Here is a 15,293-nt window from a genome sequence, read left to right on the forward strand (position 1 = left end):
CCCTTTATTACTGTACAGCCATTTTGTGGGTAATGAAGCCGCAGTATAGAAGGGTTAAATAACATGTTCAAGGACACATCGACGGAGCCAAGCAGACGAATTGCAGCTACCTGCTTTACCACTCTCTCAACAAACACTTCCACCTACATGTGAGAGCCAAAGCCATAGCCCCCAAGTTTCCCACAGAGCGAAAAGGTTTCTTGGAGTTGGCCTGTCTTCCTCCACAGAGACGCAGCAGAGACGCGCCGGAAGTGCGGCGCCGTAGCTAGAGCGGACGCCATAGGTGCATCGTGGGAAGCACTTTATTGTCCGCAGCCAAGCCTCTTGTGATGAAACTGTAACTTACAAGAAAAGGGCTGGGTTTTGAAAATGACACAGGCTCTAAAAACCCTGGAAGCAGTGCAACTTTTGGCAGGAATCGGGGTTAGCGGGACCTCAACGGCTCACTGCGGCTACGTGAACGCTGACTGGTCCTCCAGCGTGAGCTAGAACAGACGTCTCTATGGTCAAGTAAACAGAGCGCCGTGCTGTCTTCCCCGTGTGGTGGGGTTGCGCATGATCAGTAGCTGCACCGCTGGAAAGATGGCGGAGCAAGAGTGAGTGTTTGGGGCTTTGAATATCTGGAGTGGGGTCTTGCGTATCCGGTGCCATCCATGGTGTTTATGCCTCGGTGGCGGATTCTTGTGGGGTCTAGGAATAGAAAAGGCCACAGTTTACAAAGGGTGGGGGTGAGGAGCAGTAGCGCTGTGGCGGAGGAGGGAGGGGACCGCGGTCAAGTTCGGGTTATCTGGAGAGGCGAGGATTGACTCAGGCAGCGGTCTCGAGTGCCGCAGTTGAATTCACCCAGCCTGACAAGTATTAACCCTGTAGATAGGCCTGCACCCGCCCCAACCCCATAGATTCGTCGCTGCTAGTGCCTATGAAGAGCTGTGGCAGTGAAAACCCTGTTAACTTATACGAACCCAGAGGCTAAAGGGTTCATTACTTTCCGAGGCTTTGGGGATGAGTGAATATTATGGGTACATTTTGAGGCCTGGAGTCAGAAACCACAGGTTTCAGGGGAATCTTTCTTCAGATACTTGAAAACTGTAATGTTCCCTAAAGCCCAGGATATTGAATTGGTTTGGAAATCTGTTGAATGTTCGTTTTCTTTTTTGTTGTTTTTGTTTTGAGACAGAGTCTTGCTCTGTCCCCCAGGCTGGAGCGCAGTGTCGCGATCTCGGCTCGGTGCAGCCTCCGCCTCCGGGGTTCAAGCGATTCTCCTGCCTCAGTCTCCCGAGTAGCTGGGATTACAGGCGTGCGCCACCACGCCCAGGTGATTTTTTATTTTTAGTAGAAACGGGGGTTTCACCATGTTGGTCAGGCTGGTCTCGAACTCCAGATCTCAGGTGATCCACCCACCTCGGCCTCCCAGAGTGCTGGGATTACAGGCTTGAGCCACCGCGCCCGGCCAAGTGTTCTTTTCTAAACGTTATCTCTGATCTCAATTTTCTGCATCAGGCAAAGAAAAATCCCTTTGGTTCCAGAAAATCTCCTGAAAAAGAGGAAGGCTTATCAAGCCCTCAAAGCCACCCAGGCAAAGCAGGCACTTCTGGCAAAGAAGGAGGTAATGGTGGGGAACCAAGAGAAAGTAATTAGAATTTGTATTTGGTAAGTTTTATCCAGCATGTGTTGGACTATATTTGGTATTGACGAGCTCCCCCCCAACGGTTTGACAAACCAGGTATAGTTGTGTCTCGGTGTCCTTAAGGGGTTGGTTCCAGGACTCCCACAGATGCCTAAATCTGAGACTGCTGAAGTCCCTTGTATAAAATGGTTGTAGTAGGCCAGGCGAGGTGGCTCACGTCTGAAATCCCAGCACTTTGGGAGGCCGAGGTGGGCAGATCACGAAGTCAGGAGATCGAGACCATCCTGGCTAACATGGTGAAACCCCGTCTCTACTAAAAATATAAACAATTAGCCGGGCGTAGTGGCAGGTGCCTGTAGTCCCAGCTACTCGGGAGGCTGAGGCAGGAGGATGGCGTGAATCCGGGAGGTGGAGGTTGGAGTGAGTCGAGATCGTGCCACTGCACTCTAGCCTGGGCGACAGAGCGAGACTCTTGTCTCAAATAAATAAATAAATAAATAAATAAATAAATAAATAACTGGTTGTAGTATTTGCATGTAATCTATACGCCTTCCGCCTATGTAGTTTAAATCCTCTCTGGATTACTTAAATTTTTTTTTTTTTTTTTGAGGCAAGAGTCTCACTCTGTTGCCTAGAGTGGAGTGCAGTGCAATCTCTGCCTACTGGGCTCAAGCAATTCTTGTGCTTCAGCCAACCAAGTAGCTAGGATTACAGGCATGCGCCACCACACCCGGCTAATTTTTTTTTTTTAATTTAATTTAGTTTTGTTTTGTTTTTTGAGACAGAGTCTCATTCTGTCACCCAGGCTGGAGTGCAGTGATGCGATCTCAGCTTACCACAACCTCCGCCTCCCGGGTTCAAGCGATTCTCCTGCCTCAGCCTCCCAAGTAGCTGGGATTGCAAGGATGTGCCACCATGCCCTGCTAATTTTTGTATTTTTAGTAGAGACGGGGTTTCACCATGTTGTCCAGGCTGGTCTCCAACTCATGGACTCAAGTGATCTGCCCACCTCGGCCTCCCAAAGTGCTGCGATTACTGGCATCAGCCACCCCACCCAGCCACCAGCTGGTTTTGTATTTTTAGTAGAGTTGTTTTGACGTGTTGGCCATGCTGGTCTCAAACTCCTGGCCTCAAGTGATCTACCCAGTGGCCTTCCAAAGTGCTGGGATTACAGGCCTGAGCCACGCTGCCTGGCCTGTATTACTGATAGCTAATATAGTGTACATAATGTATTTTAAAAATTTGTATTACTTTTTACTGTTATTTTTCACTTTTCCCCTGAATTTTTTTTTTTTTTTTTTTAAAGAGGTCAGCTGGGCACAGTGGCTCACGTCTGTAATCCCAACACTTTGGGAGGCTGAGGTGGGCAGATTACTTGAGGTCAGGAGTTCAAGACCAGCCTGGCCAACATGGTGAAACCCCATCTCTATTAAAAATACAAAAAATTAGATGGGCACTGTGGCATGCGCCTGTAATCCTAGCTAATCAGGAGGTTGAGGCAGGAGAATCGCTTGAACCCGGGAGGCGGAGGTTGCAGTGAGCTGAGATTGTGCCACTGTACTCCAGCCTGGGTGACGGAGCACCCCCCCAACACAATGTCTAAAAAAAAAAAAAAGGGGGGTCTTTGGCCAGGTGTGGAAGCTCACGCCTTTTATCCCAGCACTATGGGAGGCTGAGGACAGGTGGATCTCCTGAAGTCAGGAGTTCGAGGGCAGGCTGACCAACAAGGTGACCCTGTCTCTACTAAAAATACAAAAATTAGCCTGGTGTGGTGGCACATGCCTGTAATCCCAGCTACTTGGGAGGCTGAGGCAGGAAAATTGCTTGAACCCAGGAGGCAGAGGTTGCAGTGAGCCGAGATCATATCACTGCACTCCAGCCTGGGCGACAGACTGAGACCCCATCTCAAAAAAAAAAAAAAGAAAAAAAAAGAAGTGAGGTCTTGTGTTACCCAGGCTAGAGTGCAGTGGCAGGATCATAGCTCATTGCAGCCTTGAATTCCTGGGTTCAAGAGAACCTCCCGCCTCAGCCTCCTAAGTATCTGGGACTACAGGGTGAGCCACTGTGTATATTCCCCTCCAAAGTATTTTCCATTTGGGGTTGGTTGAATCACAGATGAAGAGCACCAAGTGTATATGGTTTATGTCTTCGTTTAGCAAATATTTAACACCTGCAGGCAAATGCTGGAGTTGAGTTTAAGGAAACTTTGTTAGTAAACATTGATTAATATGTAAACTAATTTTTTGTTTGTTAATTATTTTTCCCAGTAATTCCCAAGTTCCCTCAACTCCACCTTTACTTTGGTTTCTCATTTTTCCTTTATATGAAAATAGAGAATGTTGCTTTGTTTCGCATTGTAGAACACGGGGAAATAAGCTCTGTCAGTTGTCACTCATGAATTACTATTCCAAAAGTAAAAATATATGGAGGCACAAGATGATGATGATGGTCTGTCTTCTCTGTAGCAGAAGAAAGGAAAAGGGCTCAGGTTTAAGCGACTGGAATCATTCCTACATGATTCCTGGCGGCAGAAACGTGACAAGGTGCGTCTCAGACGACTAGAAGTGAAACCTCATGCCTTGGAATTGCCAGATAAACATTCCTTGGCCTTTGTTGTACGCATCGAAAGGTAAGGAACTGGTGTCTTTCTAATTGCATGAGGCTAGGGCAAACTGTTGCTTAAGGTTTAGACCCCTTTCTAGGGAGATAACAGGCCCCAAGCCACTCAGGCAAATCGTGCTAGGATGTCAGGGTTGAGCACAATTTAGTCTGCAATATTTGGAAGACCTTAGACAGATGGGCTTGAAAATAAGTGCTATGAGGGTAAAGTGCTCACTAGGGAGAGGGGGTTGAGGACACCCTCTCTAAAGCAGGAACTTCAACCTGAGACCGGACACATGTGAAAGGCGTTCACCAGTGTTGGGAGACTTTCCAGGCATACGTGCTGAAGTCCTGAGGTGGGGAAAGCAAGGCATCATTCTAGGAACTGAAACAAGGCTGAGTGGATGAAGCATACTCAGTGAAGGGGAGACATTTTTCCTCATTTAGTGGAACTTTCCCAACCCCCTGCCCACCCCATGTACAACTCTACTTCTTGCTGTTTCTCCTACCCAATCACTCAAACCAGTGGCTTTTGCATGTTGATGAGCTCTGTCTTTTGTAGCCCTCTACCACTGCTCATATTTTTCCTGAACTATTGTATTAACCTTCCTCCTGGATTTCCTTGCCTCTAGTGTCATACTGTGATCTGTCCCATACACTGCCCTTGGTGATTGTCAGAAAGAAATCTGGTCTCGTCTCTTCTGCTTAAAATCTTTGGTAGCTTTTACTGCCCATAGAAGCACATCCAGCTTCCTTAGCTGGACATGTGTAGACCTACATACCACCACGCCCCCTACCCCTGAAACGCAAGTTCAAGTTCCATAGCATTCCAGGCATTGCTCCACATCATGAAAAGGATCTGTTTTCATAACCGCCTCCCACTAAACTGAGCTCTTTAAGGCATAGTCTCTGTGTCTTATTCCAGATTACCCAGTGTAGTGACCTCGCATGTTGTGCTTGCTGGACTGACAAACTGGAGGGAGTCTGTCTGACTTCTGTTGCTGTTCATTTCAGGATTGATGGCGTGAGTTTACTGGTGCAGAGAACCATTGCAAGACTTCGCCTAAAGAAAATTTTTAGTGGTGTCTTTGTAAAAGTCACCCCCCAGAATCTAAAAATGCTGCGTATAGTGGAACCTTATGTGACCTGGGGGTAAGTAAGGTTTTCCATGTGAATTCACATTAGATTTCTATTTGAGTGTGTCAGGGTGCACCGGGTATTGCTCTCCAGTGCTCATGTTGCTGTAGAAGGGACATTTTGCTGTGACCACAGTCAACCTGAAATCAGTGGGTAGCTGTAACAGCCATGGGACACGGGGTAGGGAGGGTCTGAACAGTACCATAGTAGGGCTGGTTCAGTCATAGGCTAAGGCTGGGTCAAGGAGAGATTGGTTCTTGGAAGTCTTAAAGCAGAGCTAAAGGCAGTGCTTGTGTAAGAGTAGTATTCCGGCCACACTGGCTCATGTCTGTAATCTTAGCACTTTGGGAGGCCGAGGCGAGTGGATCACATGGCCAGGAGTGGATCACACGGTCAGGAGATTGAGACCATCCTGGCCAACATGGTGAAACCCCTGTCTCTACTAAAATACAAAAAAAATTAGCCAGGCATGGTGGTGTGTGCCTGTAGTCCCAGGTACTTGGGAGGCTGAGGCAGGAGAAGTGCTTGAATCCATGAGGCGGAGGTTGCATTGAGCTGAGATTGCGCCACTGCAATCTAGCCTGGCGACAGCAAGACTGTCTCAAAAAAAAAAAAAAAAGCCAGACGCGGTGGATCACAAGGTCAGGAGATCGAGAGCATCCTGGCTAACATGGTGAAACCCGGTCTCTACTAAAAATACAAAAAAAAATTAGCCCGGTGCCTATAGTCCCAGCTACTCGGGAGGCTGAGGCAGGAGAATGGCATGAACCTGGGAGGTGGAGCTTGCAGTGAGCCGAGATCGCGCCACTGCACTCCAGCCTGGGAGACTGAGCAAGACTCCGTCTCAAAAAAAAAAAAAAAAAAAGAGTAGTATTCCTCAAACATTGAAACTCAACAAAAACTTGGATTTTATTTCCAACTCTTGCACCATCTTGAGTAGAGGGTCACCTAAGGCCAGAGTCCTATCTCCTAAGGTAAGCTAGGACACGGTTTCTGTTTTGTTTTTGTTGGCGATATTTTCCCTGGTGAACATTTACATCCATAAATTTAAATTTCTAATTATGTAAGTGGGGTCACTTCGGTTCTTTGTCAGGAGTATTTCCAAGCATTTCAGCTGGAATGTGATTGCAGAACACTTGCTCGTTGGGAGAAGTGAGTGTGTGGGAGAACGTCTCCAACCTCTCCTCAGCCAGGCTGTAGGACTGATACATAGTGTGCCAGGTGCTGGTGAAAACCGTGCTTTATTTTCCTACATAGATTTCCAAATCTGAAGTCTGTCCGAGAACTCATTTTGAAACGTGGACAAGCCAAGGTCAAGAATAAGATCATCCCTCTGACAGACAACACAGTGATTGAGGAGCACCTGGGTGAGTGCTACAGCTTAGGGGTCAGCTGGGGCAGAAAGCCAGGGTCTTTGAAGCTTTAATGTGAGGTTCAGGTTGTATTCTTCTTGGGGTGCCAAGAGTCTGCCAGAGTGCCCAGCTTAGTATATGCTGGATACATGTTAAATAAAGGAATCTGTGCTTTTGTGTTTCTTAGGGAAGTTTGGCGTCATTTGCTTGGAAGACCTCATTCATGAAATTGCCTTCCCAGGGAAGCATTTCCAGGAGATCTCATGGTTCTTGCGCCCTTTCCACCTCTCAGTGGCCCGTCATGCTACCAAAAATAGAGTGGGCTTCCTCAAGGAGATGGGCACACCTGGCTATCGGGGTGAACGCATCAATCAGCTCATCCGCCAGCTGAACTAGACCCAGGTGAGGCAGGGCTGAAAACTGCCCTTGGGCTGACTTTTGATGGGCCATGCCTTGCCACTTTACAAGTTCTTTTTGCATTTACTAGTATTTAAGAGTAACCTTGAGATTGGGAGGAAAGAGGAGGCTGGTACAAATAGATGGAGACCTGCTGGGATCAGTGAATACCTGATTAGGACATGGGGCTATGCATAGCCTAAGAGTTATAGGCTTAAAGATGTCAAGTAACTAAAAACTGTATTGCTGGCCGGGCGCGGTGGCTCACGCCTGTAATCCCAGCACTTTGGGAGGCCAAGGTGGGCAGACCATAAAGTCAGGAGATTGAGACCATCCTGGCCAACATGGTGAAACCCTGTCTGTACTAAAAATACAAAAATGAGTTGGGGGTGGTGGCACGCGCCTGTAGTCCCAGCTTCTCGAGAGGCTGAGGCAGGAAAATCACTTGAACCCAGGAGGCAGAGATTGCAGTGAGCCAAGTCGCGCCCGTGCACTCCAGCCTGGGCGACAGCGAGACTCCGTCTCATAACAAAACAAAACAAAACAAAACTGTATTGCTGCAGTCATTTAGATGGAAATGGGGAAATAATAATATTAATAACTGATTTCAAAAAGGACTTGAAGATGTGAATCATCTGTTTTGCTGAAGAAATCTTAACTCTTTGAAATTACTTTTTATTGCTATTGTCATACTCTTAGGTGCCAAACTGCAGTAAATTTTTTATCAATGAAGTGGAAGCATGTGTTTTGTTGTTTTGGGAATTTTTATCAAGTATCTTCAGAGAAGATTATTTCCTGCTTTATCTTCAAAAACTGGAAAGGAAGGGTCAAAGAAAGGACAGTAGCTGGCTGGCGTGGTGGCTCATGCCTGTAATCCCAACACTTTGGGAGGCTGAGGCAGGCGGATCACCCGAGGTTGGGAGTTCGAGACCAGCCTGACCAACATGGAGAAATGCCATCTCTACTAAAAATACAAAAATTAGTCTGGCATGGTAGCGTGTGCCTGTAATCCCAGCTACTCAGGAGGCTGAGGCAGGAGAATCGCTCGAACCTGGGAGGCAGAAGTTGCAGTGAGCTGAGATCACGCCATTGCACTCCAGCCTGGGCAACAAGTGAAACTCTGTCTCAAAGAAAAGAAAAGACAGTAGCTTACGTTCATGTCAAGCACCTCTCATCACAGTCTAGTTCCAAGGAAAAATTCCAGCGTTTTCTACTTGGGTGCTGCGTCGTCTGAAATTGGCACATTCCATGGAGGAAGGAGTCCTGCTTCGTGGCATCTATCCTAGGGTTTAATGTTGGTAAATGAGTCACTGTAGCATTTGTACAAGGCTCCCTAAGACTCCTGCAGCAGTCGACCAAGCCCAAGGACGTAATTGAATCTGGAGAGTCCTGGGGCCTTGTTTTGAAAAAGACTTGAAATAAACATAGGAAGAAAGGCATAAAAGTAAATGTTCACTTGTCTCTGCTGTGAGTCTGTGTTCCAACTTTTCAGCGATGGCTTTGAGAGCTCTCAAACTTGACTGGCTCTAAGTGTATCTGGTGGCTTTTGTATCGTAACCTGAAACTGGCTTAATACTTTTTCCTGAAAGCTCAGGATTTGAGAATGAGGACCCCTTCGCCAGGAAAACATGTATACACTCAAAATTTTGCTTGTAGTTCTAGGGTGTTTAGACCCTTCTCAGATACCTGTGCATCTTACGGGTTTTGTTCTTCTCTTTGACACAGTCTCACCCTGTTGCCCAGGCTGGAGTGCAGTGGCGTGATCTCGGCTCATTGCAGCCTCCACCTCCTGGGTTGAAGTGATTCTGCCTCAGCCCCTCGATCAGCTGGGATTACGTGCATGTACCACCACGCCCAGCTATTTTTTGTATTTTTAGTAGAGGCAGAGACACAGTTTCACCATGTTGGCCAGGCTGGTCTCAAACTCCTGACCTCAAGTGATCCACAAGCCTGGGCCTCCCAAAGTGCTGGGATTACAGGCATGAGCAATTGCGCCTGGCCCTTGTGTACCTTATGTGAGGAAGTCTTGCTCTTAATCAGGATCGGTCACACAGGCCCTGACTTTGCTCCTCTGGTTCCATGTCCTATAGAAGACCAAAGTTTACCAAGATAGATTTTTCCCTTCATGGTGGCAGATAGTGTTACCCCCTGCACCATCTATAACTCAGAAATCCCCACCATTTCTTCCCCTGGGCTTCAGGATAGAATTGCCTGGTTTCTCTGATGATCAGCATGCTTCCTTAAAACCCAAATCAGGAAGGAATGAACAATTTTGTTTGGCATGGATGAAATTAGCACTGTTTGGCTCGGTAGGCCCCAGACAAGCTGGCACCTTAATTTTTTCCTTGCATATTCTAGTCTTCAGAAGTATTGCCTTTTGTCCTACTGGTAGTGACATAGTAGATAGTAGACCAATAACTGGGCATCTGGGGATTTTAGTCCTGAAAACAGTGGGTCTGATACTGCTTGTGTTTTTCATCAGCGTCCACCCCAAGTGGGTCTTCCTGCTATTCTCTTCACTTAGTTGCTCCTCACTTGCCATCTGAGCAATTGGCAAGGATGTGCCAGGCCTAGGTTAAACTTAGAAACACGCTTGACCATTCTATTCCCTGGTCCTTTCAGATCAGTTTGGCTGCAATTTTGGCTCCTTGGACCCTGAAGCATAGCTGGTAAATCAAGTTAGAGATGTAACTGCCTTAAAACATGCCAGCTTAGGCTGGGCACGGTGGCTCACATCTGTAATCCCAACACTTCAGGAGGCTGAGGCAGGCGGATCACCTGAGATCAGGAGTTCGAGACCAGCCTGACCAACATGGAGAAATTCTGTCTCTACTAAAGATACAAAATTAGTCGGGCGTGGTGGTGCATGCCTGTAATCCCAGCTACTTGGGAGGCTGAGGCAAGAGAATTGCTTGAACCCAGGGAGGCGGAGGTTGCAGTGAGCCAAGATCATGCCATTGCACTCCAGCCTGGGCAACAAAAGCAAAACTCTCTTAAAAAAAAGGTGCCAGCGTATGTAATTAGATCAGTTCTCTCCAGAGGTTACCTGCCAAGAAGAGATGCTATAGATGTTCTTATACTGTAAAACATTGTGAAATCAGATTTAAAATGATGTATTACAAAGTTATGGAAAAAAGCAGTGGTGACTATGGAAGCCCAAGGCTTATATCCCAGGTATGCCTTACACTAAATATGGGTACAGTGTTTCTACTCTGTCCATAAAATGGGAGCTAATATCCTCCAACCTGTGTGCCTGACATGATGGTTAAAAGGATTAAGCAAAACAGTATTTTGTAATTTATTCTGTCAGAGCAAACTGCTGGTAAATAAAAGGCGAGTAAGTTGACTAAAAATAAATTTTTTAAAAAATAAAAATCCTAGCTGGGCACGGTGGCTCACGCTTGTAATCCCAGCACTTTGGGAGGCCGAGGCGGGTGGATCACGAGGTCAGGAGATCGAGACCACGGTGAAACCCCGTCTCTACTAAAAATGCAAAAAATTAGCCGGGTGTGGTGGCGGGCGCCTGTAGTCCCAGCTACTCGGAGAGGCTGAGGCAGGAGAATGGCGTGAACCCAGGAGGCGGAGCTTGCAGTGAGCAGAGATCGCGCCGCTGCGCTCCAGCCTGGGCGACAGAGCAAGACTCCATCTCAAAAAGAATAAAATAAAAATCCTAATAAAACGTTTGTAATTTATAATTGTATACAAACAAAAGATGTTACAAAAATTGTGCACTTATATATATGTACCATGACATAACTAATTCGTTGAACAAGTTGTGAGACAATCCTTTGAGAAATGGTAGACCTGTTAACATCATCTATGGGTTAGGGTATGCCCATGTCAGCACGTACCAGGTACATTCTAGCTTTTGTAGAGAAAGTAAAATCTAGTGTTGAGTAAGTAGGTGCACTGAGCCAGGTGGCCTGTTTAACATAAAAGGACTGATTTCAGGGTGGCTGTGGGAGCCTTTCTAATGCTCAATTCTCTCGCCCCTTGCCTGATCCAGCTGATTCCAAGAGCCAAGATTTTAGTCTTTCTTGGTTGGCTTTTTTAAATGCTTTGGGCTTTAATGTATCTTCAAAATCATTCTGGGGTCAAGTTACATCATAAAACATTTTATTACATATTTTGTTACATATAAGGGCTGAAACAGGATTTTTCTTAACTGTAACATGGTCCAGAAATGCAAATGCATAACCCCCATGGTGATTGCAGGAGCAAGTCCAGTTGAGACAGGTCAGGACCAAAGCATAAAAGATGAGTAACGGAATGGCATCCGGGGTCCTGTAGCCACGCCCTCCACATCGCCGCGCCGCAAAGGACCTGGAACCTCAGGAGCCCACTGTATGCCATGAAGAAGGTGCAGTCGCCGCCTCAGCCAAGCCAGGCTCCGCCAGGGCCGTTCCTATCCTGAGGATTGGAGGGGAAAGGGACTCAGCCAAAGCCGCGGCCTCCCAGGGCTTGGGCCTCCGCGGGAGCCGGGACGCTGTGGGTTCGCCGTGGATCGCCGCGATGTGGCGTCTCTCCAGGCCCGGGAGTTCCCGGCCCTGCTGGACCAGCTGCAGGAGCTGCGCCAGGGTAACCGAAGCTGAGGCTGGGGCCGGGGCCGAGCATCGGGGACTGCGGGGACGCTCCATTTCGGGTCGCGAAGCCTCACCGGCGTGCAGTGCGAGGAAGCGAGCACTTCCGCGCGGAATGGGTGCAACCACCATGGGGGAGGTGGGGAAAGGAAAGGGAGGCTGTAGACCGTACCAAGCCGGCCCAGAACTGGGGGAGCACTTGAGAATTCTGACCAGCTCCCTGCAGAAACGCTTTAGAAGCATCCACAATTTAGCCAAACCCAGAGTGCCCAACGGACGCTCCAAAGAAGAAGAAAAAGGGACGGACGCGCCAAAACTTGAAGGCTAGTACAGGACAGAACATGCCTGCGGACGCGCCGCTGCGGGCAAAAAGACCCATACATGCATAGGCACCGCTCACGTGCCCATTTTCATGCACACCCACGGGCGCGCGTACAAGGATTCAGATACAACGCATGGCGGGGGATAATCCCCATCCTAGGCTCCGCAGCACGGGACAAAGCATAACCGTAGAGTTGTTCCCAGGGGCCTCAGGAGTGACACCGCCACCAAGCCACGCTACTCTTTTAGTTATTATTATTGTTTTGTTTTGTGTTGTTTTAGACGGAGTCTCACTCTGTCACCCAGGCCAGAGTGCAGCGGCGTGATCTCAGCGCACTGCAACCTCCGCCTCCTGGGTTCAAGCGATCCACAGGGTCCCTAGTGCCTCAGCCTCCCTAGTAGCTGGGATTACAGGTGTACGCCACCAAGCCCAGCTAATTTTTGTATTTTTAGTAGAAACAGGGTTTCACCATGTTGGCTAGGCTGGTCTCGAACTCCTGACCTCAAGTGATGCACCCACCTCGGCTTTCCAAAGTACAGGGATTACAGGTGTGAGCCACCGCACCGAGCCAGAGCCTGACCACTTTTTTCACACTTCCTGCCATCCTTCAATTCTTGCTGGTCCCAGAGAAGATAGAAGGTGAAAGCAGGTCAGATGTGCTACAGCTGCTCTGACTGCTTGGAAAGTCAGGTTTTTAAATTATCAAAAGTGGCCGGGCACGGTGGCTCACACCTGTAATCCCAGCACTTTGGGAGGAGGAGGCAGGTGGATCTCGAGGTCAGGAGTTTGAGACCAGCCTGACCAACATGGTGCAACCCCCATCTCTACTAAAAATACGAAAATCAGCCGGATGTGGTGGCACGCGCCTATAATCCCAGCTACTCAGGAGGCTGAGGCAGGAGAATCCCTTGAACCCGGGAGGCAGAGGTTGCAGTGAGCTGAGATTGCACCACTGCACTCTACCCTCGGTGACAAAGCAAAACTCTGTCTCAAAAAAAAAGTATCAAAAGCTAGACTTATCTGGTGAACATCACCTTAATCAAAGAATCAAAGCTTAATGGCCAGACGTGGTGGCTCACACCTGTAATCCCAGCACTTTGGGAGGCTGAGGTGGGCCTGAGATCAGGAGTTTGAGACCAGCCTGGCCAACATGGCAAAACCCCATCTCTACTAAAAATACAACAAATTAGCCAGGCATGGTGGTGCGCGCCTGTAATCCCAGCTACTTGGGAGGCTGAGGCAGGAGAATTGCTTGAACCCAGGAGGCGGGGAGGTTGCAGTGAGCTGAGATCACACCACTGCACTCCAGCCTGGGCAACAGAGTGAGACTCAGTCTCAAAAAAAAAAAAAAAACTTAATAGGACAAACTGGCCTTGTGTGCCTCCTGATGTGATGCACTGGGAAGGATACAACATATCTTCTGTAGTAGTCCTCCCCAAAATGCCCAAAAAATGTTCACTCACCAGCTAGTCTTGAGGAAATAGAGACCAAAGTGAGAGAGATTCTGCAAAATGATTGGTCCGGACACTTTACAGATGTCATTGTTATAAAAGATAAAGAAAAAGCTAAGAACTACCCCAGATTAAAGGAGACATAAAAAATAAATACAGGCCAGACACAGTGGCTCATGCCTTTAATCCCAGCACTTTGGGAGGCCGAGGTGGGCGGATTGCTTGAACTCAGGAATTCAAGACCAGCCTGGGCAATGTAGCAAAACCCCATCTCTACTAAAAATACAAAAAAAAAAAAAAAAATAGCCAAGCATGGTGGTGGGCACCTGTAGTCCAAGCTATTCTGGAGGCAGTGGTCAAAGAATCGCTTGAACCCGGGGAGGTGGAGGTTGCACTGAGCTATGATTGCCAGCACTTCAGACTGGGAGACAGAGCGAAACTCTGTCTCCAAAAATAAAATAAAATATAAATAAATAAATACAATGAGTGATCCTGGATTAGATGCAAGATTGTGTAGGGGAGATCAGCTCTAAAGGACATTTTACCCTTAGGGAAATTTGAATATGATCCATATATTAGATGACAGCGATATATCAATGTTAAATTTATCAAGTGTGATAATTGTGCTTATGTGTGGGAATTACCTTGTTCATAGCAGATACATTCTGAAGTATTTAAAGGTGACGTGTCATGATGACAGAGAGAAAGCAAATGTGGCAAAATTGCTAAGAATTAGTGAATCCACGTGAGGGTTTGAAACTTGTCAAAATAAAAAGTTGGGGTAGGCTGGGTGCAGTGGCTTATGCCTATAATCCCAGCACTTTGGGAGAGGCCAAAGCAGGAGGATCACTTGAACCCAGGAGTTCAAGACCAACCTAGGCAACATAGTGAGACCCCCCCCCCAAAAACAAAAATTAGCTGGATGTGGTGGCATACACCAGTAGTTCCAGCTACTCAGAAGGCTGAGGCTGGAGGATCACTTGAGCCCAGGAGGTCGAGGCTGCAGTGAGCCAAGATTGTTCCACTGCACTCTAGCCTGAGCAACAGAGACTCTGTCAAAAAAAAAAAAAGTTGGGGTAGGGGGCACTTGGTAAGAGCTTGAGAAGCCAGTCTGGAGGAAACTGACCATATCGAATGTCGTATAATAAAGAATTTTGAAGGGGTGGCCTGCCCCTCCATACCTGCAGGTATTTCTCGTCAGGTGGGACGAGAGACTGAGAAAAGAAATAAGACACAGAGACAAAGTATAGAGAAAGAACAGTGGGCCTAGGAGACCGGCACTCAGCATACAGAGGACCTGCACCGGCCCCCGTCTCTGAGTTCCCTCGGTATTTACTGATTATTATTTTCACTATCTCATCAAGGGGAATGCAGCAGAGAACAGGGTGATAGTGGGGAGAAGGTCAGCAAGAAAACACTGAGCAAAGGAATCTGTGTCACAAATAAGTTCAAGGGAAGGTACTATGCCTGGATGTGCACGTAGGCCAGATTTATGCCTCTCTCCACCCAAATGTCTCAGTGTAGTAAATAATAACAGCAGCATTGCCACCAGCATATCTCACCTCCAGCCACAGGGCAGTTTTCTCCTATCTCAGAATAGAACGAATGTACAATTGGGTTTTATACCAAGACATTCCATTCCCAGGGGCATGCAGGAGACAGAGGCCTTCCTCTTATCTCAACCACAAGAGGCCTTCCTCTTTTACTAATCCTCCCCAGCACAGACCCTTCACGGGTGTCGGGCTGGGGGACGGTCAGGTCTTTCCCGTCCCACGAGGCCATATCTCAGTCTGTCTCAGTGGGGAGAAACCTTGGACAATACCCGGC

At 47.7% G+C, this 15,293-nt stretch overlaps 2 protein-coding genes across 5 annotated transcripts in view; one reads left to right on the top strand and one right to left on the bottom strand.

The window, feature by feature from the left end:
- The first annotated feature begins 496 nt into the window (after positions 1-496).
- Positions 497-15,293, top strand: part of RPL7L1 (ribosomal protein L7 like 1) — a 45,685-nt gene continuing 30,888 nt past the window's right edge. The window contains exons 1-7 of one of the 4 annotated variants that reach the window (XM_058432129.1): positions 497-596; positions 1,501-1,606; positions 4,093-4,256; positions 5,243-5,380; positions 6,623-6,732; positions 6,905-7,119; positions 9,736-14,619. In XM_058432129.1, the coding sequence (XP_058288112.1) occupies positions 556-596; positions 1,501-1,606; positions 4,093-4,256; positions 5,243-5,380; positions 6,623-6,732; positions 6,905-7,113 (768 nt within the window). In that variant the 5' untranslated portion in view covers positions 497-555 and the 3' untranslated portion in view covers positions 7,114-7,119; positions 9,736-14,619. Of the gene's footprint in view, positions 597-1,500; positions 1,607-4,092; positions 4,257-5,242; positions 5,381-6,622; positions 6,733-6,904; positions 7,120-7,812; positions 8,563-9,735; positions 14,620-15,293 lie in introns of those variants that run through there. The other 3 variants (XM_058432131.1, XM_032141186.2, XM_058432130.1) reach the window with 3 other exon arrangements.
- Positions 11,213-11,827, bottom strand: CUNH6orf226 (chromosome unknown C6orf226 homolog). Its single transcript, XM_032141187.2, has one exon. It carries the CDS (start codon positions 11,823-11,825, stop codon positions 11,445-11,447), a length of 381 nt encoding a protein of 126 aa, XP_031997078.1. The 5' UTR covers positions 11,826-11,827; the 3' UTR covers positions 11,213-11,444.

Source organism: Hylobates moloch, unplaced genomic scaffold (assembly GCF_009828535.3).
Source record: "Hylobates moloch isolate HMO894 unplaced genomic scaffold, HMol_V3 SCAFFOLD_20, whole genome shotgun sequence".
Taxonomy (NCBI): Eukaryota; Metazoa; Chordata; class Mammalia; order Primates; family Hylobatidae; genus Hylobates; species Hylobates moloch.